Raw genomic sequence first — 27,981 nt, forward strand, 5'->3', positions numbered from 1 at the left:
AGGATTTCCCCACTGACTGAGCTAGGATAGATTTCCTTCCTTCCTTCCTTCCTTCCTTCCTTCCTTCCTTCCTTCCTTCCTTCCTTCCTTCCTTCCTTCCTTCCTTCCTTTTTAAAAAAAAATTATATAAACCTCATGACTGAGGGAGCTTCTACGTAAGTCACCCCATTACAGATCAGGAACAATGCAGACTTGGATAACTATGTTAGCTTTGGGGTACGCCTAACTTTGAAGATCCTGTCTCCAGCAGTGTAAGCATTTAATGCCAGAGAATATTACAGCGTTTCAGGTGTAGTAGGCAAGAATGCATGGCTTAACTGGTCAGTTCAGAGAAGGCCAGTCTGATGAAATATGAGAGAAATTAGCTCAAGGGCACCCCAGACACATTTTAATTTTTTAATTTGTTTATTTATACATCACATTTATATAGCCATCCATCTCACAAAGTGACTCTGGACCCTTCTTCCTCCCCACCCTCCTATACATTGGAGACCTTAGGAGTTGAACCCATGGACCTGGGAGCCCTTGAACTCTGCTCATTGCCTAGGAGAAGTCATGCTATTATACTTATGGTTTATGCTGATATTCTGGAAAATCTGGCTATTTTGCATGAGGGTGCCCTCCTAGCACCCTGCAGAACATCAATAAAGTGCCATAATTGTGAGGAGGGGAGCATTTTACCAGGAAATACCTCACCTACTCCTGATTAGTTTGAGGTGCAGGCTCAAGTTTGCAGGCAGGCAAATATGGAAGGTGCAGGCAAAGGAGATATGGGAGGAGCTGCTGAAGTCCTTGAGATGGGGGTGAGTCTTGTAATAAACTCTCTCTCTGGAATAGTTCATACTTGAGAAACAGGGCCAGAAAATTCCAAGCGGTGGACTCACAAGTGAGAGATCTTGGTCTATGGAAATCTCAAAGTAGCTAAAATGATTGGAAATGGTTAAGCGGTGTGCACCTGAGAAGCCATTTGCCTTGTAAGCCAGTTTTGATATCAGGACACTGTCACGGTAATCCCTGATTCCTTTTGTCAGTGACAAAAGGAATCAGCAAGTAACTCAGCTCTAATTTGCTGAAGACCCTAGACTGTATGAATGGGGAAGAGGGCCTTGAGCTCCACCTAGTGTTGAGATGGAGCCATTGGTTAGAATATCTAGTAGAAAAGAAAACACAGTTCTCTAGTTTTATTATGTAGTTACTGTAGGGCTGTTTACAGCCAAAATAAAAAATAAAAAATCCTAGGTATACAGACTTGTACAGGTCTGAGCTGATTAGCGATCAATCTGAGAAGCTAAATGTTACAGAACACCTTGAGAGGAAAACTACAGGACACGCGCATGCTACCAGAAGCGTCTCCAATGACAAACTTCAGAATATGTCTCCTGCTTGCTTCCTAACAATAACTTTATTTTTTATGCAATTGGCATTAATTATTTGACATTAACAGATAATTTATGTTTAACATTTCAGTATTGGTATGATTTTTTTTAAAAATCCCTGTTTCTCAATGAAGAGGGGGTTGTTAATTAAGTGTTCAGATGACTGAACTGCCTCAGTGGGGAATTTATGGGGCTCAAAATGCTGCTGAACTCCATTTCCCAGAATCCCTTGCAATTGGTCATGCTGGCTAAGATTGTGAGAAATTACAGTTCAGCAAAACCTAGAAACTGCTGCTAGATTAAACTGTGCAGCCTTGGAACAATGCAGAATTAAACCTGAGCAGGGGAATGATGTTTCTTATGCATCTTAAAATATGCTAGTCTTCAAGACAATAATTAGGTCCTTGCAGTGACAAAATCGTATAAAGCAAAGGATGTGGACTTGCTGTTATATGGTGTACAATAAGGATACCCCTACTTTAGAAGCTGTTCAGTCTAATTCCCTGAAAGCCATACTATATACAGAATAAATTATTATATACAGAAGAACTCAGGGAAGTAATTTTACTTTATTGAATGATGAAATCTAGCTTGACAGATTTTAACTTTTTGTGGCATGTATTGCCCATGTGTGCTTCTTATTAGGAAGTCTAACTGAGTGAATGGATCTTCCATTCAGATAAATAAGGATGCAATTTATGGGATTCTTACATAAAAAATTCCTCAGCCCAGATACACCAAATACATCTTTAAAAATAAACTTGATCAATGAACAGCCTAAAAACACACTGATACAACAGAAAACAGTAAACATTACATTAGATCAGTTAGATATTCATTGCATGACAAGGCTGAGACACTTATTTCAATATTATTTTATAGGTTTCACTGCAAAACTGCCTTAAGCACACTCTACCCCAGCATCTTCACTATGACTGCAGTTATTTTCACCCCATTCACGTTTATTGCATGAATAAATGGAGCTTTCAGTTCCTGTACATGTCACATCATCCAGCCAGATTTGTCCAGATCCTGATGAGAGTCAGAATAAATAAACAGAGATATAATGAGTTAATATGAAAAAATAGCACCAGTAAGTTAATCCATTATGTGTTTCAAAAACGTGCACCTTATACTGCTGGAATACTGGCAGGGCCGGCCCTACTGTTAGGCAGAGAGAAGTGATTGCCTCAAGCAGCAGATGCTGAGGGACAGCAGCAATGGACTGTGGCCCAGGAAAGCTTATGCAATAAGTATTTATATAGTTAGTCTTCAGAGTGCCATATGTCTTGGCTACAACAGTCTAACATGGCTATCCCACTGGAAGCCTTCCAAATATTCATCCCTGACTACTCCTTGTTGAAAGGTGGAGCTGTGTTTCCCATGGAGCCAGTCTTGGGTCTCCTAAACTAACGGAGGCATGATGGTGTCTTCTTCTCTCTTGTTTTAGATGTGATGAAAAACACTACTCATAATTCATATTAATGTAAAGCCCAGTTGCCGGTCTAGCTGGTTTCTATACAAGAACTGGGAAGAAGGCACCATCTGTTGTTGTTTGTTGTTGTTGTTTGTTGTTTCAGGCTGCCCTGAGCACTGGGAAAGCTTTGAAGATACTTGTGGACCTTATACATCAAGTTACATAACTCCAGGGCTAAGAGCTGCATCTGGCATTTGGACTTGGACATACTCCCCAAAATAAGACAAAAGCAAAAATGTGGTTTCATTTTATTTACATTTCTGTTTAGTCAACAGTAATCATTAACATGAGTCCACTCCAGTAATTCATTTTGTAATGCCTCCCTTTGCCATACTGAAAATTTGCTTTAATAACTTGAGGGAATCCCTGAGTGGGGATTGGGTGAGGGTGGGAGCTGAATGAGGTCCTGTGGCTTGAGGTTGTCTGCCTCAATCCCATAAAGTCTGTGAAAGTATTTCCTTTCTGACCAAAATAGTTTAATACTCTGTGGATGCACTTTTATTTCCAATAGAAGAGAATATACGTAACTCAGGGTTGAACTGTGGAGTCCTTGATGTTCTCTGAGCTTGGTTATTTTCTTGCAAACATTTCATTACCTGGCTAGGTAACATCTTCAGTGCTAGCACTGAAGATATTACCTAGCCAGCTAACAAAATATTTCCAAGAAAACAACCAAGCTCAGAGAACCCCAAGGACTCCGCACTTTTATTTGTCAACCTTTACTCACAGTTCCAATGGCAGAGGCAACTGGCATGCTGGGAGTTACTTCTGTACAGTTGCCAATTGCAATGTCTTGTACAAGTTGCCATGTACAACATCTGTATGGTTATCCATGGAGCTTGACTCAAAAGAGACTATCTGTGCAATCTGTACATTGTATTTCAGTTTTGATATTTGGGTTTCCTTGATGAAAACTTTGTGCTCTCTGTTTCAAGTACATAATTTAAGAGCTCTTGATCTTATATTATGGGTATGATATTAGAGTATGAGTTTTCTTACAGCACGACTTTTCTTATGAAACTACAACAGCTCTTGCTACCCTCGAAATAATCAATATGTTCATTTATTTTCTGATATTGGGATGTTACAGAAACTCAAATAAGGGCATTCAGTGTGTCCCCTCCAGCTCAAAAGCATTTACTCCCTATCCCAGAGAAGAGGCCTCAAAATATCCCCCCACCTTCCTCTGACAATTTAGAAAGTGAAAAAAATTCCAAAGCCTTTTACTATAGAGATGACCAAACTTCAACCCCCATGTTCCCAAGGGGAGAAAACAAATTCTGTTGATATCATTATACTGCAAGAACCTGATTTTACAAATATGTGGGATCGTTGAGGGAATCATATCCCCTTCAGCTGTTCTTTCAGATGCCTAAAATTCCCCTCTAGGACAAAGGCCCAAGACAAAGATGCTGCCTTGCTATTTTTGAAACACATCTCATGCTTTCTGATTTGATGAAAGTAGTGAGGAAGATTACCTGGAACTGCAGTGAAAGTCTCAATGGCCCTACTGAATCCCATCATTCGGCAAACCACTGTGCCAGCATCCAGGTTCCAGTGATCATCACAGATGGTGCCCCACACCCCATTGTACAGAATTTCCACACGGCCACGCTTGTCTTGCCCAATGAGTCTTAGGAAAGCACTTGCTCCTGTGGTTGTTCGTATACATAATTTCAAAAGACAATGGCAAAGTATTAAGGGCTTGGTTAGGCCAAGTAACCAGTGCAAAAGAACCTTTCTGCTCCAACTATACACATATGATTTTCCATATTTAAAGGATGGTTGAATATAAACTCTCCTAGAGAGTGATGCAACCAGAGCATCCTGGGCAAATCCTGCAACTGGTGCTCCACGAAAAAATATTGGTATTTGTACATTTTGATGTTGTTCCTTGAAATTGGCTTCTCTACTTTGCTTGGTGCGCCTAGTTCACCCATATGGATAAGCTACCCCTGACAAGGTATAACAGAACACTTACTTGGGTCTCGAAGACTATTCCTGGGTTAAATGTAGGAACACAAAGGATATTAAGCACACATATCCTTTCTGACAAAAGGACTGCACCCTATTACTTGGCTATTGTGGTTGCCTATAAATCTTGACACCAAGAGTGCTATCTCTGTCCTACTTCTGGAACAGTCCTAGCTGTATGTATTTTTTAATTGTGCTTTTGGTATTGCTTTGGTCTGATGCTAGATAAAGAAACCCAGCTCATATGAGCTCCATGGGTGCAATGAAGCTCTACAAACTGTTTGTCAGGAGTAATTTACCTGAGCTGCCCCTTTCACCTTTAGGACCTTGTATTCCTGGTGGTCCTGGTTTAAGACAATAAAAAGAACAAGTGTTTGATGAAACATCCAGATAACTTGTGGTTTGTTGTAAGAAGATTCATAAATGAATGCAGAAACAGGACAGAATGGAGTTATAAATGAATAAAATAAATACATATATACCTAACATGGACCAGAAGGAGATTATCTGTCCTACTTGTGTGTTACAATCCTCAAGTCATAACTCTTGCAAGAGTTCTCATAGACCAGTGGTTCTCAAACATTTTGGTTTCAGGAGCAATTTTTAATTTTTTTTAGAATTTTTAAAATAATGACTGAGGACCCCTAAAAGCTTTGGTTTATATGAGTTATATCTATCAATATTTACTGTATTAGAAATTAAATGTGAGAACTTTAAAAATATTTACTTGTTTGACTTCATGGACCCCCAAGAGGGTCTTGGGAACCTCCAGAGGTCCCCAGACCATACTTTAAGAACCACTGTCATGGACTACCTAGTCCAATTACTTGTTCAGTGCAGGAAATCCAAAACTAGAACATTTGTTTCTGCTTTAAAGAAAGTGAAGAAATGATGTAGGAAGTTTTGCAGACTGATTCTGATTTCCATGCATGAGATACTTTTAAAAAAGTTACAGCAGAAGATTTAATTCTAGGAAGCAAAGGTTTTTAGATTGTGGTCCTAAAATGGATTTCTGCTTGACATTCTTTTCTAACAGCATTGCTACTGCCACAATATTTTTCTCCAAGTGTCTAACAGCAAAATTGGAGAACCAGCATTGGAGAACCTTTACAGTAGTTTTTCATTAAAGATCTACCAAACAAGGCATATGGGGTAAGCCAGTAGCTTCAATGAAAAGGAATTTATGGAGAGTGGTTTGAAAGCAGGGCATCTGTCATAAGTGCTCTTTAGCAGTTGCCTATAATAATTACGACATTATAAATCCATATTCTGCCAAAGCAAAACATAAAGATCATATGCATTTGATTATATGTATATGCAAAATATTGATACTGATTTTCCAATTTACCTGTATTTCCCTTGCTACCCTTTTGCCCTTGATCACCTTTTTGTCCTGGTTGGCCTGAAAGAAGAAAGAAAAACAGGTTAGAATCTCCTTGGAAACGAATGTTTCAGCAGACTAAAAAAAACATGGCATTTGTAACTATTTCAGCTTCCAGGTGAATCATGGCTGACTGAAGATGTATCTGTGAACACTGGAGCCTATGACCATGGTGAAGAATGAGGGACTGGCAAGTAGACTGGTCCTTTGGAACCTCTCTGCAGAAGGAGAGGATGGGAGATTGCCCACAAACACTCTGAATGGCAGCTCCTCATGAGGGGATCATAGAACAGCAGTCCCCTGTGGGACTGAGCACCAGGAGCCAAGAGAGACAACATCTTGCCTCAGCTGTGGCGGAGCTTTTAGAAAGGACACTAAGCCAGCTGCACTCACTTTCTAACCACCTTTGGAAATGATCTACTTAACTTTCTCATGGGTACTAGAGACCTTCAAATACTGAGTTTAATTTGACACCTGGTGAGTTTTACCTTCTTTCTTCGTTACAAGGAATTTTTTAAAATAGAGACTTAAGAGTTTAAAAACAATATATAATTGGCAAAAAGCCAAAAAAAAAAAAAAGATTTTGATTTAAGAAAGTTATAAATGGACTAGGAGACCATAGGAATTTGGAACTTTTGTATTTTCATTGTATGATTTGAAAAACAAGTATATAATTAAATAATATACCTGTGGGAAACAACTGAAACAGAACTAAATCCATATTAGGAAATGAGATTCATTGAATATTGCAAATGAACACTAGAGGGGACTAAAGGACCAGGCAGAAAGAAAAAACAAAACAAAAAGGGAACGTGCATGTATCAGCATTTAAACTACGGTTTTAAAATGGCCAATCCTGGTATAACTTTTGAGTTACTTAAAGAATTCTCTGAAAAATAGACTGAGATATTAATAACTAATATCTTAGAAAGCATACAGGTTCCAATGGTTAAACCTTTAGAAGATGCTAAGGGGGATTTTAAAAACCACCTTATACCTGACACAGATATAATAGAACTTGTACGTATGGAATAGAATAAAACTGAAAAGATTACTAAAATGGAAAGACAAAAGACAAATCAAGAAAAGGACTTGGACAAGGAGCAGCTGTGACAAGAAATCCTGGATGGTGCCTCTTTACTGGATTTACAAAAAGGATCTGAAGAATCTTTTGGAATGCCACAGATTGATGAAAGATCAAATCCTGCAACACCACTGGAATGAATTAGAGGCCAAGATTGTGAAACGCAAAAAGAAGGAGTATAAAGTTGGACTATTTGATCAGCGATAAAATATGTGTCTGGCATTTCTGGTAGCTTCTAGTGGACTTTTTGCTGAACCAAGACTGAAAAGATGAAGATTTCTGGATTGCATATAGTTATGAGTTAGGTTATGGGAAGAAGAATTTTTTGTCTGTAATTTTAAAAAAGGGTGAAATAGTGTGATGTTAACTTGTGCTCAGTGTGATGAAGGTTGGAAACCACTTCTTTATTATTGACTTTGTTTCTTTTTTCTTTTTTCTTTTATTCTCTCTCTTTTCTTTTCTCTTTCTTTCTGTTGCACTTTTTAAACTTCTTTCTTACTTTTGTTTAATTGTTTAGTTTGTATTTGTTTTTACTATGTTTATTAAAAAGTTCAATAAAATTATTACAAACAAACAAACAAACATGCTATTTGCATACCTGGAAGTCTACTTGCTGCTCCTGTCTCCCCTTTTTCGCCCTTTGGACCATGAAGTCCTGCTGGACCCAAGTTTCCAGCAACACCTGTTAAGCAAGTCAAAGGATATAATAGCAGACCAAATGTGAAGGAATAGTTGTATATTGTGGACAAAGGAAGATGTGCAAAGCACAATCCTTTTGACTTGGTAGGAAAAGATTACTTCAGATAATAAAATAGCTTTCCTGACCTTGTGCTCTCCAAATATTCTGAACTACAACTCCTAGAATTCACAACCACTGTGGCTAAAGACCATGCCAACGTTTGTCATGTAAACTGGGGCTTCTGGGAGTAGTAGTTCAGGAGATATATAGGCTACTAGGTTATAGCAGGCTGCAGTAGATGGTTTTGCTCAGTAGATTTGCATCTTTTGGGCACATCCTGTTGTAAACTGCTTTTCATTAAAAGGAAATGTGGAGAATGTCCACCATATTCTGCCTCATCTTTTGTTGATTCACACCACTATGAGTTGTTTCTTGCTGATATCAGTAAGAACAGATTTTGCCTGCAAATCTATAATGTAGAACAGTTATTAGAATGGATAAAGCTGCAGAGGTTCAAAATTCATTTTCACCGTTAGGGAGAAACCCAGTCCATTGACTAATGTGGGGGAAGGCAAAAACCCCTTGACAAATTGAAAATTGCTCATCAGGCAAAAAGAGCTGATCAGTGCAGGGGAGGGAAATCACTTGCCTGCAAATACACTTTTAAAATATCCGGTCTGATGCAAATAAGCAAGCAGCAGTTCACTTCTTTTTTTAGCAAAAGGTACATAATTATATCTAACAATTTCAGTGAATTTTTATATATTTTATGTGTTCTCAGGAGTCAAATTATTTCTAGTAATATTTCTCAGTAGCTCTCATTTTATTATTATTTTCTCAGGTTTACACCTGAGATGTAAACCTGAGGTGTAAACCTGAGAAAATAATAATAAAATGAGAGCTACTGAGTATTGCCTAGTAAGCATGCTTTGCTGTGCAGAGCAATCCCATGGATTTTCACTCAAAAATAAGCTCTGTTAAGTTCAGCAAAACTTTCACCCAGGAAGTGGCTCAGAGAATTATACTCCTAAACACATCTACCTGTATGTAGGAGTAAATCCTATTGAATATAAGGAGATTGATTTGTGGTAAATGTATATGTAGGGTTACAGTGTTGGAGAATGTACAGTATGTGTCAGGCTATAGGTGATAAGAAGGGCATTTCAATTGCATTTACACAACATAATTTACCTTTATCTCCTTTTGGTCCAGGAAGACCTTTGGGGCCCTGCGGACCTGAAAGAAAAAAAATAGTATTTCCTTGTCTATGGAAGCTTGCCTGAGTGTCTTTCCATAAGTGAAAAGGGGTTCATTGTGTATTATGGACATGACATACAAAATAATACATTATACAGAAAATAGAATAGGAGAAAACCCCTTTGAAACTTATGCATGAAAGAGAGATTGCAGGGATATTTTTAGGGATGAGAAAAACTACCAACTAGATTTTAGTTCTAGAATGTCAGATGTAGCAGTGATATCTTGAGTGGAAGATTAATGAAAAAAACTAAGTCATCATGGGGCTTGGTGGGGAAAAAACAATAAAGAATCAATTATTGAAAAGTCATAAGGCAGAAACCAAAGGACAGCAGATGACATTTGAATAAGTTGTCCCAATGGTAAGTATATTCTATACAAATATCTAAAAAGAAAAAAAGGTGCCCACCTAAGGGAAATTTCCCCAACCTAGGTGTGTTACATCTATGTTGACTTAATTTTCAACAATGGCTGAGGATGATCTGGAGAAATCTACAGCTCTGGAGGGCACCCAGGTTGGGGAAGGCTGTCCTAAGGCGTAGAGATGGGTAAAGTTGGGCACTATATAAGTGGTATTCCATCAATCCAACAGACCCAGTTTGATGTAGCAGTTATGGCACCAGGCTAGAAGTTAGGAGACCATGAGTTCTAGTCCTGCCTTAGGCACAAAGCCAGCTGGGTGACCTTGGGCCAGTCACTCTCTCTACCCTAGGAAGCAAGCAAGGGCAAACCACTTCCAAAAAACCTTGCCAAGATAACTACAGGGACTTGTCCAGGCAGTCACTAGGAGTCAACACTGACTTGAAGGCACTAAATAGTAATAAATCCTTCCTTCCTTCCTTCCTTCCTTCCTTCCTTCCTTCCTTCCTTCCTTCCTTCCTTCCTTCCTTCCTTCCTTCCCACTCCCTCCCTCCCTCCCATCCATCCATCCATCCATCCATCCATCCATCCATCCATCGGATTAGATTTTCAGGGGATGTGTAGGCTGTGGGAAGAGATAGTGGAATTTACCAAGTGGCCATCACCTGACAGAAGTAATTAAGTCCCTGAAAGCAATCATTTGGATGCTACCATTCTAAAGCAGGAAACATTTGTCATTTTTGAGGTAAACCTGCTTGGAATTCTCCAGTTCACTCACTTGGGGTTCATATATATGTGAGTGGAACCAAAACAATTAAGGCTTAAGGCCTCAAAGGATGAGAATAGTGTTTATTAAGAAAGTTACTTGATCCAATCATGGGCAAGGGATGTGATATTAAATGTCTCATGAGGCCATCACACCAACAACAAAAAATATGTAATGTACAGTATGTCAGTTGCGTGATGACTTCATGGTACATCATTGTGGTTTCCACCTGATGACTAGGGCACCAAAAATAAACTTGCATCTCTGAGCTTTCTAATGTCATAGTGGTGGAAATGAGAAGAAGAAAGTACTCCTTTCTTCCTATAGGTAGTAGGCTAGAGGGAACAGCTTAAGAGCATCAGTCTTCTATCAGGGAAAAGGAAAGTAGGGACAATCAGAAGTACAAAGGGTCCATTGCCTGTTCTCTCTACTCCTATTGCCCCTAGTGATCAATAGGATAACAGTTTGAATACATATTAACAGCATTCTGAGAAATGAATTCATGGAGCAGAACAAGCTTGCTTAGACCACTTCCATCACAATTAGAATATCTGCCTGGCTTTTTTTCTTAGCCTTTCAGAAGCAAGGCATAGAATTGACTCTCATGATACCCTAAGCCATGGTATGGTTAAGTCTAATGTGATGTGGGAACCCAGGTTATAGACCAATGGGTTAAACATAACCTATATAACCATGGCTTGTATACTGATCTCACCTATAGACCTATGTTGTTCATCTGAATGTGGTGCCTATTACTCTGTGGCTAAATCTGAGTCTCAAGACACAGAGACAAGAGGAATGAATGACCTCAGACTGCCACAAGATCTCTACTGTTCCCAGTTCTATTTCTCCCCCAATGGAAGGTGACATGTGAAACTCAGGTTTTCTCCCACTCCATGTATGGCAGCTGTCTCCTCAGTTAAATCACCATGTTTTCTGACCCCCCCCCCCCAAATTAATAAAGAAAACAGGAAACACCAACTAATCTGGCAGTGCAAAGACCACTAAGATGCCAGTAAGAAAGAAAGGGAGCTGCCAAAATGTGGCTGACTATGGTTTGCTTGTTGTCTGAGGAGTAGTTGCTGGGTGAATTTCTAGTTATACTAGCCCATAATATGTTCCCACTATTTACTTTTGAAAATAGTAAATGTCGCATAAAGGATGAAAATATATGGAGTACTTGACTATCGCCCTGTGATCTAAATATGGCGCACAGAGAGAAGAGAGCACTTGGTTGCTTTCACTCACCTAGCTGGCCTTGTTCTCCCTTCTCTCCCTTCTTTCCCGAAGCACCAGTTAGTCCTGTTGGGCCCATGCCTCCTCTTTCACCAGCTTCTCCTTTTAGTCCTGGTAAGCCTGTTTAGCAGGTTACAATACACCAAGCATGAAGGCAGAAGTTTTCTCATTTGTACAGTTCTTGGTTTGTTTTTAGTTGCAGCCTCATCATAACACAACACCAACAGCTATTAATTTGCTTCATATCTGCTTCACTGAGGACAATCACACTGCCAGTCAATTAACTCTTTCTCCTAATGATGAAGCTGTATATTTTGTTTCTGGGTCAACAGGCACTTGAGATCATTTGTCATGTGAATGATGAATTAAGACAACTTTTCTCAATCTGGTGTCTCTACATGATTTAGAATGTAACCTCCATAACTCCCAACTAGAATGGCAACTAGCTGGAGGATTATGAGAAATGAAGCCCATCTACACATCTAGAAGGCACTATATTGACAAAGACTGTGCTAATTTAGGCCACAGACACTTTTTTAACTTCAGGCTTTAACAATTACAACACACTGAATTTGCAACTTCTTTAAAAGATAGTACCCAAGTTCACTGCTGTGACCAGGAGAAGTTGATTTTTGGTTTTACCTTGGTGGGGTTGGGATGAATGAGTGATCACAGTGTGGAACAGGGGAATAAGTCACTAAGCAAATTGGGGGGGGGGGCATATAAATAAGTTACATAAAATAAATAAAGTGTGGGGGGGGAGTTTTAAGGTAGTTTGGAAAGCATGGAATTTGATGTGGATGGATGGCAGTAGAAGAGAGAGAAGACAAAAAGGAAAAAGGAAATGAAATTGCAAATTTGGAAGCAAAATGGAGACAGAGGATCCACTCTGGAGGACAAAGAAAGAATGAACAGTTTATCACTGGACAGTGATGAGAGTGGTGTGGAGTCCTGCATTACTAGGGCTTCTGGGGATGAGCTGCCAGCATGGTGGCCACTATTGGAAACAGGTAGCTGGGAGGGGGCTAAGAGCCAAAGGCCATGGAGAATACTGGATGTTGTTTATAAAGGAAGATTGGAGCAGTTATGGTAATGAGCAAGCTCTGTCAGAATCAGTACAGCAAGATAATGGAGGTCAGAGGAGAGATATTGCTAAGCCAGATGATGATATATAGGGTCACTAGTGGGGTTTAAGAGGTGCCACCAGTCAGTGGCCACTCTGAGCTGAGATGCACCAGGTTTTCCAGCTCTATCATGATGTGGCTACAGCTGTTGGATTGGAAGGGAAAGATTATGGTAGGTAAGGATTTAACTCCATGGATACAAAGCAGGGATTGGAAGAGGATTCCATCCTACATTGAGAGTAGGGGGAGTGGGGAGGTCCACTTTCCAAGGGCCCTAGTGAGAATAAGGGATGAGAAAGGGGGCCTTAGGTTCATGGTTTGAATGGTATAAGTAAGTTGCTGATGAATGTACCAGTGAGAATAGCAGGAGCAATATTCTGGACTGGGCAGTGTGATTTCGGGTTTTTGTGAAGATGGCAGCTCCAGTCAGGACTGGGAGGCAGGGTCAGAAGCCTCAGGGGGATAGTAGTGTTGGGGAGAGTGTAGCCATGCTGACCAGGACAGGGAGGTCAGGCAAGAGACATAGAACTAGCGCCTTTCCAGGAATAGGGGGGACTAGTAATTTCTTGCTGGTCCCCAGTTCTGTCTCATTGGCCTCTTCCTGGGTTCAGGGGGCCAGATTGTCGGGTGCCTTAGCTTCAGCCTGCTGTTGGATAATTCCACAGGTATATGACTGCATCCATCCACAATCTGGTAGTGGATGAACTCCAATCCTGCCTAAGCTTCTGAACATCACAGCTGGGCTGGTGTTGGAGTTAAAAAAATGGTTAACTAATGCTTAAATATGTGTTTAATGCTCAAATAATGTCAGATAATATTTAAAGTACACATCTCAAGACACGTGAAGGCCAATTTAATATAAATTTTATGTTGCATAATTTTGCTGTTTAATTTAGCTAAAACTCTAGCTTACAGGGGATAAGAGAAGACCATGAGGGGAAATCAACTTCACAATATCCCTAATCAGTGAAGTGCACATATGTATCTGAATTATACAGCATTTATTCTTCCCTGATAAAACTTACCATAAGGACTGCTATTGTAATCAGAGACAGGAAGATAATAAAATGGTCATGAAATATTAGAATATGAAAAATGTACAGTAATTAGGCATTACTGAATTCAGCTGCAAACATCTAGGAGATGATAGATGGCAGCAAAGAAATATAAGAAAACCCCAACTCTTAGCTGCCATCTAGTGATTCCCTAGATCTACAACCCAAAACCAGTAGCTTTAAGCTTGATAATCTGTTTCCTGAGGCCAAGCTCAGGCAACAAAAACAATATCACACATTTCTGGTGGGCAGCCATGCTACATGGATGCACTGATCCTGTTTCATCCCCAGACTGCAATTTACACAGCCCCAGCCCTCTGTTTTATGTACCAGAAAGTACCGGCCACGCAAAACTTCGGATACAGCGAAGAGAATCAAGACAGTTTATCATTCATCTCTTTCTCTTGTCATAGCACCAGCAGGATTGCATTCTACTAAGTACAGCTAGGAAGAAACGATTTTTCTCACTTCAAAATGATAAATGCTCTTGACAACTCATCTTACCGTGAGATCCCATCTCTCCCTTTTGTCCTGTCATTCCTGGTTCACCTTGTGGTCCAGCAGGCCCAAGATTCCCTTTTGATCCCTTTTCGCCATTTAGTCCAGATAAACCTGATATAAAAGACATGTGTACATTTAATAATTCCTTTTAATTGAGCCACTTGTACTCTGTATTCAATATTGAGTACAAGAGATTTAACCTTATTGCCATTTATACTATAGTAGTCTCAGGACTGATTCGCTCCTTATGATAAACTATGACCTGCTTTGGCTGGTTGTCATAGTGCCTGACTTTCCACAAAATGCTAAGTCATAAATCATGGCTTAACAAACCATAATGGCTGTGTTCACACCAAAAGCAAGCCTAATTATGGCTTAACTTGATGTATGAAACTAGAAGAGCCAGGTTCATACAATACTTTAGGCAAAAATGAGACTGGCTAATTTGCAGTGGGTCATTTGAATTAAGCGCTTGCAGCTAGTTTATGGTCCAGTGTGCTGAACAAATCCAGGGAATTGGGCCAATTCAATATAGTATGATTAAGTAAATCTGGTTTACAATGGAGTAGACAGCTTTTTGGTGCCCAGGGTCACATTTTCCATTTTCCACGAGGATGGAAAGTTGCAGCGGATAGGGCAATGATGCAAACTGGATGGAGCCATGTCATGTACCTGGACAAGCCTGGATGTACTGATTTTTCTAAAGTTTGGAGTGAATTTGGGCTTCTTTCTATTGTTCTGAAAATTATCTTAAACTTAACATTGGGTTTTACATTACATTTTTTGCATTTTTTTCTTGCCAGAATGACAAGAAACTATGATTTGATGAGTTCTAACTATAGTTCATGGAATTCCAGGGGTCCCTAAAGGGGAACTGAGGCTGCTCAAGTTGTGTATCCCCCAGTTAGCACGTTATGACTTTGAAACTAATCTAATATATAATCATTTGAGGAATTATGACAACTGGCCCCATAATCTCATCAGAAACTTTATATTATCTCTGATAATCTTTCTGTCATCACCCCCCCCCCCAATTTGAATGGTATAAATTGGGAAAGTGGGCTTCTTTGCAGTGATGGTCATGCAACCAGGAATTGGCACAAGCTGTCTATTCCCTTGAAATAAGTGTTACAACCTGACTGTACTGGAAAAAAAAAGAGAGAATTGTTCAGCATTCCATATTATTCCATGTGGAATGCTAAAGTGTCTTAATTTCATCAGATGAGGACTCCCCCAAAATGGTCTTGCTGGCTTTCATTGGAAAATGGAGTTGCTCAAGTTGCATGCATTTAGATCAACCTTTCAACACCTTGGCATGGTCCATAAACAGAATTGTTTGAAGAAACAGTCCAGGGACATGTGGGGATCCAAGGTTGAAAAGGCCAAATTAGACATTTGGAGGATGAGATTCATAACCTTGGAAGCTAAAAAGGACTCCCAAATTTAGAGACATGACTATCTCTGATCAGAAATAGAACTGGGAACTAAGGGCAGCCCAAGACATTTTGTTCTATGAACTGGAGTAGAACATGGTACCTATGCAGAGTATCCAAGACTTACCAATGTTTCCCTCATGCCCCCAAGTGAGAAGATCCTGAAAGCCCCTATCCTTATTCCTAGCTGCAAAAATATAGTGATAATAAATTAAATAACTAACAATATGTTCCTTTTTCCCAAGACTGAAAACTAGACTCCTCATGCACCATCATCTGATTCCTGTCTTGCTTCGGAACTTCTCTGAACTTCAGTCTACAACTGAAACAAATGCTGGACTGGACTTCTGTGGTCTGGCCAGTGAAATTGTCAAGGGCCTATACAAAAGAAGTGATATTTAAGGGTTTCTCATGAGGACTGAGGGATAAATCCAGTCACCAGCTTGAAGTAGGCTACCTGGAACACCTTGTTCTCCTTTTGTCCCTTTTAGTCCCATGGCTCCTGTAACCAAAATATAGAGAAAATAAAAATAAATGTAAAACAAGAATTGGCAAAGAAATTAAACTTTACTTGAATTTCAGCATCTGATTATTTTATTACCTGTTTCACCTTTCTCTCCTGGGGGACCAGGATATCCCCTTATACCTGGAACTCCTAAAACATAAACAGCATACATTAAAATGCAATCCTATTATATGCATATACTAAGGATTAAATTTCATTGATCTCAGTAGCATTTTAGCAGAAAAACATAGTTTTGGGTTTTATGCATCATGATAAGCCATGGTTTGCTTAATCACATTTTGTACTATCTGCTACAATTAATTCCACTCATATGCAGGTAGTTCTCAACTTATAATCATATGTTCAGCAACCATTCAAAGTTATGATGGGTCCTTAGAGTTCTGGCCACTGCAGGGTCCCATGGTCACATGACTGTGATTTCTGACATTCCCTGCTGGCTTCCCACAAGCAAAGTCAGTGGGGAAGCCAGCAGGAAGTCAGAAGTTGCAGTTACATGAGGTCCTCACTTAATGACCCTCTTGTTCCTCGCTTAATGATGGCAACCGGGACTGCCAGAACTGCCATCGCTAAGTTATACAATCATGTGATATCATGCTTTATGACCGCATCACTTAGCAATGGCAATTCTGGTTCCAGTTGTTGTCATAACCTGAGGACTATAGGTAATGTGCCATGGTTCAGCAACCATAGTGGCTGCATTTACATAATAGGTTAGGCCAAAACCAAATCACCTTCTGGCTTGGTGCATTGCATAAACTTGGAGTAATTTACTGAGTAAACATTATTAGCATTTCATTCCATGGTTGGAATCCTACTATATTTATTGGGGTGCAAGTCACAGAATGTAGAAGAATTTGAGACCGCATTTATCTGGAAGTTAAGCCCATTGACTAAATGGAGCCTCTTTACAAGAAAACACATTTAACAGCCCAAGCTGGTCCTTTGCCGGTGTGATGGGACTCCAACTGCCAGAATTCCTAGCTAGCAAGACTGTGAGGTGCTAGCTGGAACATTGTAACACATGTGAAGAATATCAGTTTTGGGAAGGCTGATATATAGAATTACAGTGGTACCTCGGGATACGAACTTAATCCGTTCCGTGACTCTGGGCGTATCCCGAGTTGGTCGTAACCCGAAGGAAATTTCCCCATAGGGTTCAATGTAAATCCGGTTAATCCGTTCCGCCCTCTGAATTTGGTCGCAACCTGAGGCAATTTCCCATAAGGTTCAATGTAATTACCGTTAATCCGTTCTGGCGTCCACGGACCACACGGAAAGCGGCCGGGCACGGCGTGGTGCGGCGCGAAAATGGCCGGGTGCAGCGCGGCGCGGCGTGAAAACGGCCCGGCGCGGCGCGAAAACGGCGCGGCCTGGCGCGGCGCGAAAACAGCCCGGCGCAGCGCGAAAACGGCCGCGGACCACGCGGCAGGGCCGGAAAAACAGCCGCGGACCACGTGGCACGGGCGGAAAAATGGCCGTGGACCACGTGGCACGGGCAGAAAATGGCCGAGGACCACGTGGCACGGGCGGAAAATGGCTCGTACCCCGAGGCGGAGTTCGCAAACCGAGGTAAAATTTTGGGGCCAGAGCTGGTCGTAACCCGAAAAATTCGCAAGCAGAGGCGTTCGTATCCCGAGGTATTACTGTAGTATGTACAGGTACATATAGACTTGCTGCATATCAGTAAAGATATGTAGATGCATAAGCAAGCATTTTGGACACTGCAGAAAAGAAAGCTGGAGAGTGGGATTGTGGTAGAAGAGTAGCAAGATAAGAAAATCATCAAATGTTCCCTTTTTTCCTTTTTTAAAAGAGAAGATGATTCCTGGACTTCACTTATAGTGTGAGTTTAGTCCTCACTCCCAACACTATATGAACATCAGCAAGCTGAAAATGCCACGGTCTTCAGAGGGATTGGAAGTATGTGCCATTACTGAATTATTTTTTTTTAGAAATACATTTCAGATAGTATGGGGGAAGAAGAATTTCAAACCACCTCAATTTTGTGATCTGAGATAAAACATAGATGGGCCAAATTTAAGAGAGATTTTGAATTTTGGTTTAGAAGTGATGTATGATGTTTAACAGAGATCTGTTCAAATTCATCAATGGAGAATATCAAAATCTTTGGCCAAAGCATGGGGAAAGAGACAAAGGAATTTTCCTTCCTTATTATTCCAAGGTCTGAGGAGTGGCTCCCTCTACCCTTCTTTGAGCTTGGAACAAATAGCAGAATGTAGTTCATTCTTTTACTATGATGGGTCCTCTAGCCCACTCACCTCATTCCATAGACCAGTGTTGTCCAAACTTGGCCACTTTAAGATGAGTGGACTTCAACTCCCAGAATTGCTGGCTGGGGAATTCTGGGAGTTGAAGTCCACTCATCTTAAAGTGGCCAAGTTTGGACAACACTGCCATAGACATAGAGAACTTGCTATAATGCACAGTTCTACGTACACTGGTATACAGTAGTCTACATTAGGCAATAACTGGTTCCAATGAAAATTCATTAATCTCTTCTCTCCACTCCAGAAGACCAATAAAGTGCTTATTCCTCCCCCACTGCCTGCTTTGTAGTCTAATAAAACCACAGTTATTTTTCTTGACTTCCTCACGAGGCATTCTCTTCCTGCAAAAAGTAGCAAAGATGCAAGAAGCACTGTGCTTGAGTGCTTGAGGTGGGTTCATGGCCTGAGCACCAAGACCTGGTGTGATGTCCTTCAGGAGGAAGCCCAGGAGCAGCCAAAGGAAATTAAATGGTTCATATGGACCAGATAACACCCCTCTTGACTTCACAGCATACAGGCTCAGACTGCAGGTGAGGAATTACCAGGTTCTCCTTTTGGTCCAGGAAATCCTATCCCTGGAAAAAAAAAAGGGGGGGGGGAACCCACTTGGTTTAAAAACCAGAATTTCAGTGATATCACCACCTCACCCTCACCCTCTGCCTGAAGATGGGGGTTATAGTTTTATTTGCTTACCATTTGTCCCTGGCGGTCCTTTGATTCCTGTTAAACCAATGTCTCCTTTTTCACCTTTATCTCCTGAAAGATGCCCCAAACGTGGGTTTATTGGAGTTGTTATATGATATAATTGTCATGAATGATTCAAGCTCAAACCTTGAATCTGCTAGTTTAATAAAAATCATGTATTGGCCACCTATTTTGGTGGCCATTTCATTCAACACTGTCTGCACACCAGTGATGAAACAGATATGCATTATTTTAATGAATTACAGAGATCAGATCTGACTTCCTAATTATGTTTGCAACTTGCAGTGACAATCCAAGGTGCAGCTCAGGCTATCATGAGTTTAGCTTAGGAAGCCATTTTGTTAGGTCAGGACTAAGCCACGTGACCGTTCCTGACTTCATATCCTACTCAGGAAGACACCCGTGGAAGGGGGACATGAAGTATATAGGCTTATACATATAGCTAATACATAGCTTATTAATGAATCAAAGTTGTTACATTTGAACTGGGTCAGTGCTCTAAATTCAAAACTGAGTATTTGAAAATGTGGCCTTTATTACCTTGGTCACCTTTTCTTCCTGGAATTCCTCTTTCTCCTTGGGCACCTGAATATGAGGAAAAGAAGATCTTTATTTCCATGATGTTATTCAAAGTTGCCATTAAAATATAACAGAGAGAGGGGGGGGGGGGAGAGAGAGAGAGAGAGAGAGAGAGAGAATTATAAATCAGCAGCAGAAACCAGCCAGAAGGCCAACTAAAACTATATGTTAATATAACTGGCGCACGAGTTCATTTGTAAAAGTATTTTCATTGCTGGAGAGGTGAATTGCAGGTAAAATTCAGAGAACATGTGTTTTAGGATGAAGGGAATTTATATGCCCCTGATCTTCCTCCGTGTATTCATTTGGCAGAAGATCTGAAATGCCTACATGTACACAAATTGTCTGCTCTTGGACTTTGTATAAGTAATCATGGGATCCTTCTATTCAAGTCTCCAGCTATCCAACCCAGCCTATTTGCATCAGGGATAGATGAATCTGTCAGTTCTGATTACTTTCTGCGTCTAATATTTTCATTCCTTACATTTGTTCCAGCCTATTTCTGTGCCATGCTGCTATTCTCTCCCTTTTTTAATCCGCATGAAAATTGATGTGCATTTTCTTGCATATTTCTCCCAGAATATACATTTTGCCTAATAGAGATATTTTTGGAAGCTGAATTTCCTTAATATGATTTCTTTAATTTTCTTAATTAGCTTTTTTAAACATGATTTCCATCAACCTGCACCTTTTAGAACTCATTTCATTTTTTAAAACTTCCGTGTAAGTTCTAGCACTGAAAATTAGATGACGTGTCAACCAAGATAATTTCTCCCGCTCCCTTTACAAATAGTTTGCAAGTACAGATTCTGGCTGGCTTTTGTGGACACATCCACCAGTGGGGCTCAGCAGACACATTCCCACACATCTCTGTGGAATCTGGTAAGACAAATACATGAACAATTTAGTAAGCATCCTTCAGATGAATGCTGTAGAAGTTTAGACCTGCTGGTCTTGCATATGTTGCTTGGTAAAATTCAGATATGTATGCATGGCGTTTGCTGGTTTGTGGAATATCATGCAATTTTGGTCACTGTCAACCCATCTTCAGATATTTTACAGGAATGAGGTTGGAGCAATAAATGAAAGAATACAAAGTGATTAGTAGGTTGTACTGTATTTACCCACCAGGAGGTCCTTGAATTCCTTGAAACATACTGCTTTTCATTTGGTCTGAAAAAGATATTGACATCTGTTGGAAATAGCATAAGTCTGTAACTAAAATCAGTCAGTTTTCACACACTTATTAAACAAGCCACGCAGCTACTCCAGTTGCAAACCACTTCCCTATTTTAACATTTCTCCAGGGCATTATATAGACCTGCAGTCTTACAATTTTTCAACATTCCCATAGTGTTTATGACCTCCTTTTCCTCATTTTTTCTTAGATACACTACAGTACCAACATGTATAGCATTTGTTTCAGTTCTGTTCTTTGAAATATCAGCACCATTCCCATGCAAAACTATTAACTACTCCTTCCAACATTTCCTTATTTTAGTTTTATCCCAAACCATTTCATCACTTTATTTGCCATGGCCATTTCCAAGATCTACAGAGGGCCCTTCTGGGTTATTGATAGCCAGATCAATAGATTTCTACCCAGATAATACCACAGACTCTAATATGTTCAATACCTCTCATCAAGCTTCAAATCGACAGGAAAAAGAAACAAATGCAATAATGAAATATAGGTAGTAGGAATATAATCAGTGTAAAATGTCTTTTCTGGTCTTTGCTACTGGGACTAGAAGATCTGGTACCCAATCCGGGGGCGTAGGGCTGGGCTAGTACATGCTAGTATGGTTCTTCTGGTGGCCTTATACAGCTGTGGGCAACAGCAATAGCACTAGACATGCTTCAAACCCTTTTCTGAATGTTGCTTTGTGACTGAATTTAGCTGCTATTTAAATCCAACACAATGCCCCAGATCAATTATCCAACACAATGCCCCAGATCAATGCTACAGCTGTCAGCCTTGCCAGGTAGACCAGACAGGAAACACGACCAGATAAGCTAATTCTACTTATTGTAAAGCTACATTAACAGAATCTTGCAAGTCTGGAAGTACCAACTATCCAGCTGTGGGCTATACTATACTATATTATCTGACTGTTCCCTTGGCAGTGTCTCTTCACCCTGTCTCCCAAGGTCTTTCCCCATACCATTACAACATCACAGCACCTACACCAAGCACCATGAAAGCACCAGGTTGGATCCCTCCATCCTCTCCTCTCCTCTCCTCTCCTCTCCTCTCCTCTCCTCTCCTCTCCTCTCCTCTCCTATCCTCTCCTCTCCTCTCCTCTCCTCTCCTCTCCTCTCCTCTCCTCTCCTCTCCTCTCTCTCCCTCCCTCCCTCCCTCTGCATAATATACATAGAAACAGATGCAACAAGACCAGCAACAATGAACATATTCTTTTTCTTCTTCTGTGGGTCATCTTCAGCATAAATTGGGAGTGTTGGAAAGCTCTTGATCAAAAACTTTGAGATCAGGATAATTGTACATTTGCTTTACAGGAAAAAAAAAAGTCTATACAGAATTTGTCTTTAATGCCTTAATGAAGCAAGTCTAACATTTTATACTTAAGCTCCTGTCCATGAACTCTTGCAAGGGAACAAAAGAAAAACCATGAACAGAAATGACCCCTGAAGTATAAATGTGGCATTTGAACAAAGAGATCCATTCCATTTTGTATACAGCATTCAAAATACTTAAGATGCACAGTAGGATGATGAGCAAAACCAAACACAAATGGATTCAGATGAGCTGAAGGCAGGGTGTACCTGTAACATTGGCCATTTCCCATTGTAGATGTTGGTTGCTCAGCTTGATTACATGGATTTCTTCTTTTAAACTGTGGATCCAATTTTCTTGCCCTCTCTCAATATCGGTTCCAAAAAAGATCTCATTCCCCATGGTGGCATTGGCAGGATGACTCACTAGTTTCGCTTTTGAAGGAATGCCTTCTGTCATGTTATATATAATGTTGTGAATCCTATAAACTGAGGAAAGTTGAACAGAAAGTAATGAAATATCCAAAGTTCTATTTTATTCACCATTATCCAAATGTGCTAACTTTCTAAGTTATTTTTCATTTTTTCTTGATAGCCCTGGGAGAATGTAAAATTAGGTTTCTTCACCTTCCTGTTCTTCCTTTCCTGTTTTAACAAACCAGGTCCCATTGTCTTGTCAGGGAGCCATGTTCTAATGCCCTAAAAGTACAATTGATAGCCATTTACTGCAACTGTTATACTCTGCTCTCTTGAAGTTGTACAAATATTCACATTTTGTGAAAAGTATCACCAGGGTATGTCCTTCCACTCCAGACTTGGCCAACTCACTGATCTATCACTATTGCTAATGTCATATAAAACACACTAAATCAACTATTGTAGTATGAACCTACTGAGTCTTGTGAAAGACAAAGGGCAATTCAGATTCAATTAACACTCTGCCCTTTCAATATTCATTTTATATTTATTTATTTTATTAACTATTTTATTTTAGTTCTTTGAAGGGAATATATTGCTTTATAGAATACCATTTGATCTGAAGTTTGCTTTAAAAGTAGGAACGGTGGTATTGCCAGAGCAAGAAAACATTAACTATGGACTGTATATGATGCCATTCTCTTTGGATGTGATATTGGCAGGGACTACACTGGTTAGTATGGGTGTTCTCTAAAGTTTCTTCAAAGAAACTGAATGGAACTGGAAGATTCTCCAATTTAGTAATCATTGTAATGTTAGAGGGCAACCTGTACCTGTGACTGATTTAGCCCCACTAGAAGAATGCCCATGCCCCTTCTTTACACGCAATGTAACTCTAACACTAAAAGCTTGTTTCACATTCTAGCATATGTTCTCTACATTGAAAAGAAGTAGGGTAACGTTTGAAGGATGATGATCACAAGGACATGGCCGATGATTTTTTTACCCAATACACCACCATTGCCAGCCTCTAAGGTATGCAGATGCTCATATGGAAGGCACATTTGTTGTCAGCCATATGTCCATCATTGGATAATTTCATATAGTACCATTGCTGATATGGGAATGGCCACAAGGATGTGGCTCCCTGTACCTGCAGCATTCAGTACAAACATTCCTGGCCTCAGCCATGAACCATTAAGTACTAAGAAATCAAGTGATGCAGATGTGGAATGGAAGTGATCCATAGCCAGAAAACTAAGAACTTTGACAAGCCCCCAAAGCCAATGTGCTGCCTTTAACCTCTTCAGCCCCAGGAGGACCTTTAACCTTAGCCTACAATCCCCATATTTACTGTCTTTGTGTGTGTGTGGGTGTGTGCGCGTGTGCATGTGCACTATACCATCCATTTTTCTGCGTGATTTTCCCATCTCCTTTCTTCCTGCCCTTTTTCTATGCTCTAATGTCCTACCTCTTTTTCTTTCTCTCTCTTTTTTTAAAGGTAAGGCTAAAAGAAAAATGGAGAAAAACTATCTATGTGGTCACTAGGAGTAGAAAATGATTGGATGGCACACAGTCAATCAACCAATAAAAAGAAAAGTAGTGGTACCACATTTTCTGTCCAGGTGTGCCCCACTTGTTGGTCACAATTCACCAGCTAAAGGCTCAGGGATGCTTGGAATAAAGTGGCATTTTTAACTTTTAGCTTCTCCTGTCCCCAGAGTACTTCTGCAATTTAATCTGGATTACAGAATGATTTCCTATTGTTGTTGTTTTTAAAGTCACTATCATCTGGCAAGATAAAAAGCATTGTAAAACTCTACCCAGATTGTTATGAGGATGCTCAGGATGACTAATCAGTCTCACATGTGGCTGAAGGCAAAAGCATCTGGAAAATAGGTTGGGAAGCTAAAGGTCTAAAGGTCATTTATTGAATGCTGGGAAATCATCTTTGGCCCTGTTTTTATTTTTCAGGTTAGGAATGCTTTCACATCCTTTGAACTTCTAGGGTGGGTGGGTTTTCTATCCTTTCATAACTCTATATTATTCCAGATCATTAAAGACAGGGGGAAATGTTCATGGTCTGAAATACAGCAATCAACTAAGTAGGGCAGCCCCAAATATCTGGCTGCTTGAAGGACACAATATGATACCCTGCCCTCGCTGGCTGTGACCTTCGCACAACATACATTGAACTGTTACTTCAGTGTTGCTGAGGGAATCTTCCACTGTACCCAAGACAGCAGGTTAGCTAAGGAAGTGGTGAACAAGTTCGATGATATGCAGCCATGTCCTCCAATATCTTATTTATTTATTTAACCAATTTATATAGCTGCCCATCTCACCACAGGTCACCCTGGGTGGCATACAACAAAGCTAAAACCAGTCAATAAATGCATTAAAAATATAAAAATAAAAATAAAACAAAGAATAAAAAGATGTTAAAAGTAAGGCAGCCACCTCACTAATTCCCCTGTCCCCTGGGGTCCCCAGGCCTGATGGCATAACCAAGTCGTAAGGGACCTCCAGAAGCTCAGCAATTATGAGGCCAACCTCACCTCATGGGGGAGAAGATGCCACAGCGCAGATGCCACAGCAGAAAAGGCCCGCTGCCTGGGGCCTGCAAAATGTAGCTCCCTAGGTGACAGAACCCGTAACATGCCCTCTCTGCTGGATCTGGTAGGACAGGCAGATGAAATCAGGGAGATGCGGTCCCTCAGAAAGCCCAACCCCATGCCATAAAGGGCTTTAAAGGACGACACCTGCACCTTGAATTGGACCCCAAAACAAACTGGTAATCAATGCAGCTCATGAAGCAGAGGTGTAACGTGTGTCCTACTAGAAACACACATAACTGCTAGCACTGCTGCATTTTGCACCAGCAGAAGTTTCTGGACACTCTTCAAGGGCAGCCCCGTGTAGAGCACATTGCGGTAGTCTAACCTGGAGGTGACCAGGGCATGCGTGATCATGAATAGGTCCCTCTGATCTTACTACAACTCTCCTTGCCATCCTGTCCCAGATGGCCCTCCTTTTTCTTACCTGAGGGGTGAGGGTCACCTTGCACTTCAGTATCTCCTAAGTTCGGATCCTCCTAAGAAAGGAGCCAACTCCCTACTTGAGTAGGAGTATGCTGTTTAGTAGGACTGTGCAATGCGTTAGATTTGATCTCCCAAGGACACATGGGAGTGCATGGGACCATGAACCCAGCACCTGTTAAAGCAGCTGTGTCTTTTCTTGGGATTGTGAGATTTGGATTGGGAAAGCATAAGATCTGTGCTTCAAAATGGGGCAGACAGAGCTATGTTTGGGCTTCCACAAAGCCCAGAGCATTTTTGGGAAACTGAAGCTGAAGTGCCACAAAGGCACTCCTGTTTAGTGCCTTTCATCCACATCCAGTCCAGGTTTCCCTTCCCTTTATTTTCACTCAGCTAGAATTATTGATATCAGTAGTGTGAGGATAGGCAGTTTTTAATCTTTCGATTTAAGAAACAAAATTACATTTAAGACAAGTTACCTTCGTAGGCCAACAGTCCCATGCCTCCCGTGAGCATAACCAAGTATATTATGAGTATAGACCAAATACAGCATCTGGAAGTCCTTTTCTGACTGTTTGGATCTAAAGTTTCAGGGAAACAATAAAACATTCAGAGTGCTAGTCCATCATTTGGGGCTACAAGTGACTGAAACTATCATTACTGATCATGGCCATAATCCTCTATGCAAGGTTTTAAAACATAGATCCTATTGAGCAGCATAATTAAAACAGGCTGTCCTTTATTGATGCATTTAACAGAAGGTAAATTGCTTAATTTCTAGACAAAACTCAGTTTTCGCAGCACTCCATTTCTGGATATCTCAGGATTATAAAAAGGTTGCGTAGGTGTAATCCATGCAAGCTTATTTGGAAGTGTATTTGATTACTAAGGTCATTAGAATTTCTAAAGACATATGCTGAGAACTGCAGTCATGAAATAACAGTCTTCCAAGAACTCACGACGCACATTGACAATTCTCAAGAATGGATTCTTGCACCAATGTTCACTGGAAGGACATGTTGACACCATCTCAGTGTTGTTGTTTTTTAAAAAGGGGCACCCCCCAACAATAAAGTTTGTGTGTAGTCCCTACAAAACTCTTCCTTTTTCCTTATCACTACAAACAATTGTAATGAAAACCTTGCCTGTGTGAAAAATAGCACTTAACATGCCATAACACATCCTGAAATGCAATAGAAATTGGTTCTTGAGTAATACATAATGGGACTCCTGCCAATTCCACTAAGTAAGAATACCTTTTAGCAAATGAGTTGGTTCAAAAGCACATTTAATTTGTCTCTTTGCTCAGTGAAATATACAGAACTGAAAAGATAAAGATGCTCTCAAGTTGGACTCGATTCCAGTGATTCCATCTATGAAGTTTCCTGGTCAACAGTGGTGTCCAAGGTTTGTGTGTGTGTGCGTGAGTGTGTGTCAAAAAAGTCAAGATGGTGGTTGCAACTATCAATTAAAGCCCCACCGCTATGTATATGCAAGTGATACTTATGCACATACAAAAGGATGGAGCTTCAATTACGCTGTCACAACCATCATCTTTTTTGCCCCCCCCCCGATGCCCCTGCATGGCAATATGCAAAAGTGGCTTGCTATTGGTTTCTTCCAGAATATTTTTTTGATGTCCATTCTAGCCATTAGCCCTGGAATTCTCAGTGGTCCCCAATCTAAGTCCTAACCAGGGCCTATCCTGCTTGGTTTTTGGTTTCTGAGCTAGGTTCTGGAGAAAAAGTATTCATCCATGTGTGCGCTCTTAGAACTTTAGTGCTACTAAACAAGTAGTCTTCCTTAGAAACCACTTACGGATATATTTTTGTATAGAAGTAAACCAATATGTTTAATAACACTTTTGTCCTGAAAACCAAATTTAGGATTGTAGTCTTGGTCATGAAATTCCATGGCATCCTCCCATATATTTATCACTGTAATAAATTAATGCCATTTAATGCAATAACAAATTAATTCTATTTATAAAAGGCAAATTCTCACTAATCACTAATCAATCACTAATAAATTGTCTTACATATTTTGATCTAAGTATCAAAATCATCAAATGGTAATAATACTTTACCACTAATTTCAAATGTTGTGATTCCAGATGATGCAAAATTCAACTTCTCTGAAAAAGATGGTGTGTTGATGTCTTGGAATCCATTGTCACTAAACCTAACTGAGTCGTTCATGTTCAAAGTTTTA

The 27,981-nt window shown here is 40.2% G+C and overlaps 1 protein-coding gene across 1 annotated transcript; it reads right to left on the minus strand.

Moving 5' to 3' along the window:
• Positions 1–1,949: 1,949 nt before the first annotated feature.
• MARCO (macrophage receptor with collagenous structure) lies at positions 1,950–27,968 on the minus strand. Its single transcript, XM_007425542.3, has 17 exons — positions 27,857–27,968; positions 26,250–26,351; positions 22,586–22,804; positions 20,930–20,974; positions 19,763–19,807; positions 19,211–19,273; positions 19,060–19,092; positions 16,305–16,358; positions 16,161–16,205; positions 14,274–14,381; positions 11,603–11,710; positions 9,163–9,207; positions 7,891–7,974; positions 6,176–6,229; positions 5,127–5,171; positions 4,332–4,505; positions 1,950–2,408 (listed from the first exon to the last, which is right to left on the minus strand). The coding sequence occupies exons 1-17, from the start codon at positions 27,966–27,968 to the stop codon at positions 2,278–2,280; spliced, it is 1,467 nt and encodes a 488-aa protein (XP_007425604.2). The 3' UTR covers positions 1,950–2,277.
• Positions 27,969–27,981: the final 13 nt, after the last annotated feature.

The sequence above is a fragment of the Python bivittatus genome, unplaced genomic scaffold (assembly GCF_059951505.1).
Source record: "Python bivittatus isolate LINGU-HERP-01145 unplaced genomic scaffold, Pbiv_v1 ctg000480_np1212, whole genome shotgun sequence".
NCBI lineage: Eukaryota > Metazoa > Chordata > Lepidosauria > Squamata > Pythonidae > Python > Python bivittatus.

Excerpts from the sequence above, each read along its gene's own strand:
- MARCO (XM_007425542.3), bottom strand. The coding sequence starts at position 27,968 with ATGAACGACTCAGTTAGGTTTAGTGACAATGGATTCCAAGACATCAAC. Across the intron at positions 16,359-19,059 it reads TGGACCAAAAGGAGAACCTG|GAGTTCCAGGTATAAGGGGA; the intron begins GTAATTCCTCAC and ends TTTATGTTTTAG. Across the intron at positions 14,382-16,160 it reads AGGAGAACAAGGTGTTCCAG|GTTTATCTGGACTAAATGGC; the intron begins GTAGCCTACTTC and ends CTTTTATATCAG.